The sequence below is a fragment of the Penaeus japonicus genome, unplaced genomic scaffold, assembly GCF_977035675.1.
Source record: "Penaeus japonicus unplaced genomic scaffold, GWHDUDI00000001_assembly GWHDUDI00000040, whole genome shotgun sequence".
NCBI lineage: Eukaryota > Metazoa > Arthropoda > Malacostraca > Decapoda > Penaeidae > Penaeus > Penaeus japonicus.
This window is the reverse complement of record NW_028234442.1, coordinates 7937762-7939636: the sequence shown is the minus strand read 5'-3', so window position 1 is coordinate 7939636 and position 1875 is coordinate 7937762. Positions and strand designations below refer to the sequence as shown.

Here is a 1875-nt window from a genome sequence, read left to right as displayed (position 1 = left end):
GCTCTTGTTTTTTTTTGTTCTTCCATCATCTGTCATTCCCTTCCATCGCTTGTATGTGGAGCGTAGTTATCATTCGGAATCTTGCAGGAATCGGCGTGATCAACAGCAGTGTGAACCACCTTCCGCCTGGGATGTTCCGAGGGAAGCAAGAGGCGGGCCTACGGCTGAAGCAGAGCTCCGTGGGCGAGGTGTCCTCCGGCCTCTTCTTCGGCGTGGGCGCACTCAAGTACTACGCCCTCGTCGGCACGCGCGTGGGCCTGATCCAGGGCCCTCCGGCAGGCGAGGGCCGCAGCCTCAAGCTCGGAGGAAGCACCAAAGTGGCCGTCCTGGCGCTGGACTCGGCCATTGGATTCCTGGGCCGCGGCGCCTTCACTTTCAACGCCTCCGAGGTCAAGGAGGTGGAGCTCACCAACGTCACCGTCGGGGGCGTGGATGTGGGCGGGGTGGACCTCTCCGGCCACGCCCAGCTAGCCGTCAGCAACTCCACGGTGTCAGACCTGCAGCCGGGCTCGCTGGTCCTCCACGGCAGCAAGCTGACCATCATCAACAGCACGGTGACGGCGCGGCCCTCGGCGCTGCGGGACTTCCCCTGCTCCTACTTCAACAACCACATCGTCTCCAACCACATCCTTGTGTCCGCGCCCGTGCCGCCGCCGCTCGGCCGGGAGAAGGTCGTGACGGACGCGAACGGAACGGCCACGACGACCCAGGACGCCATCTCGGGGCGGGACCTGGTCAAGTGGCTCCTTGAGTCGGTGCTGGACCCGAGCTGCGTGTCCCTCAACCTGCCCGAGTGGGCGCGCGCCGAGGAGTACGAGTACCTGACCTCCCTATCCCCCCTCGGCTCCCCCCAGGTGCAGGAAGTGCCTCCCTTCCTGCAGATGGGGCTGTACAGCTTCGTGGGGATCTCCATGGTGGCGCTGGTGATCGTGGTGATCCTGGCCTGCCTCCTCGTCCGGGCCAAGAGACGCCGCCAGGGCCACTTGCGAGGCACGCCCACCATCGCCATGAGTCAGCTGCAGGATCCTATCTACGAGGACGTCCCCTTCCTGGCGCAGAATCCTGCACCTCCCCCCGTGCCTCCGCCCACGACGCTCCTAAGGGAGACCAAGGACCTCGGGGACATGAAGGCCAAGGGCTGCTGCGAGGGCGCCACGGCCAAGCCCAAGGCCGCTGTCGAGAATGACTACATGGTCATGAAGAACGTTTGAACGGCTGGCTGTGTTCAGGAACCTTCTATGGGAAATGATAACAAAGAGCAAAGAATAAAAGGGAAAAAAAGGGTCGGATAAGATAAGATATATAAGTAGAGGGATATTGAGAGAGAGAGAAGGAGAGGGAGAGAGGGAGGGAGAGAGAGAGAAGAAAGAGAAAGAGATACAGAGAGGTAGAGATAGAGATAAAGGTAAAGAGATAGATGGATAGATAGAAAATGAAAGAGAGAGAGGGCAAAGCGAATGATAAAGAAGAGGGGGTAAGAGAGAGAGAGAGAAAAAAAAGAAGAAAAATAGGAGAGACTAGACTCCACAGCTTTATTACGTGACAGTTGAAACAAGCTTGATACAGCTGAATTGTAGATCACTTACAAAAATCAATGTACAATTTCTTTGCTTTACTGTGAAAGAATCATTCTGAAATATTGTAGACAAAACAACAAAAGGGAAAATGCAGGAAAACACGAATTTGCCGAAGACCTTTTCCCTATATTGCTTCACCCTGCTTTTCCTCTTGCTGTCCTGTTTACAACCTTCATCTTAAAAAAAAAAAAAAAAAAAAAAAATACGTGAGCGCCCACTGAAGTTCAACAGATGTTCATGCTATTGTTATTTCCTTTGTCATTATTACAAGCATTAGTTTTATCTTTATTTCAGTGAC

At 54.6% G+C, this 1875-nt stretch overlaps 1 protein-coding gene across 1 annotated transcript in view; it reads left to right on the top strand.

The window, feature by feature from the left end:
• Window positions 1-1350, top strand: part of LOC147466869 (uncharacterized) — a 9531-nt gene extending 8181 nt beyond the window's left edge. Inside the window, exon 4 of the mRNA XM_086534221.1 lies at window positions 88-1350. Within this exon, the coding sequence (XP_086390347.1) occupies window positions 88-1211 (1124 nt within the window). The 3' untranslated portion in view covers window positions 1212-1350. The remainder of the gene's footprint in view (window positions 1-87) is intronic.
• Window positions 1351-1875: the final 525 nt, after the last annotated feature.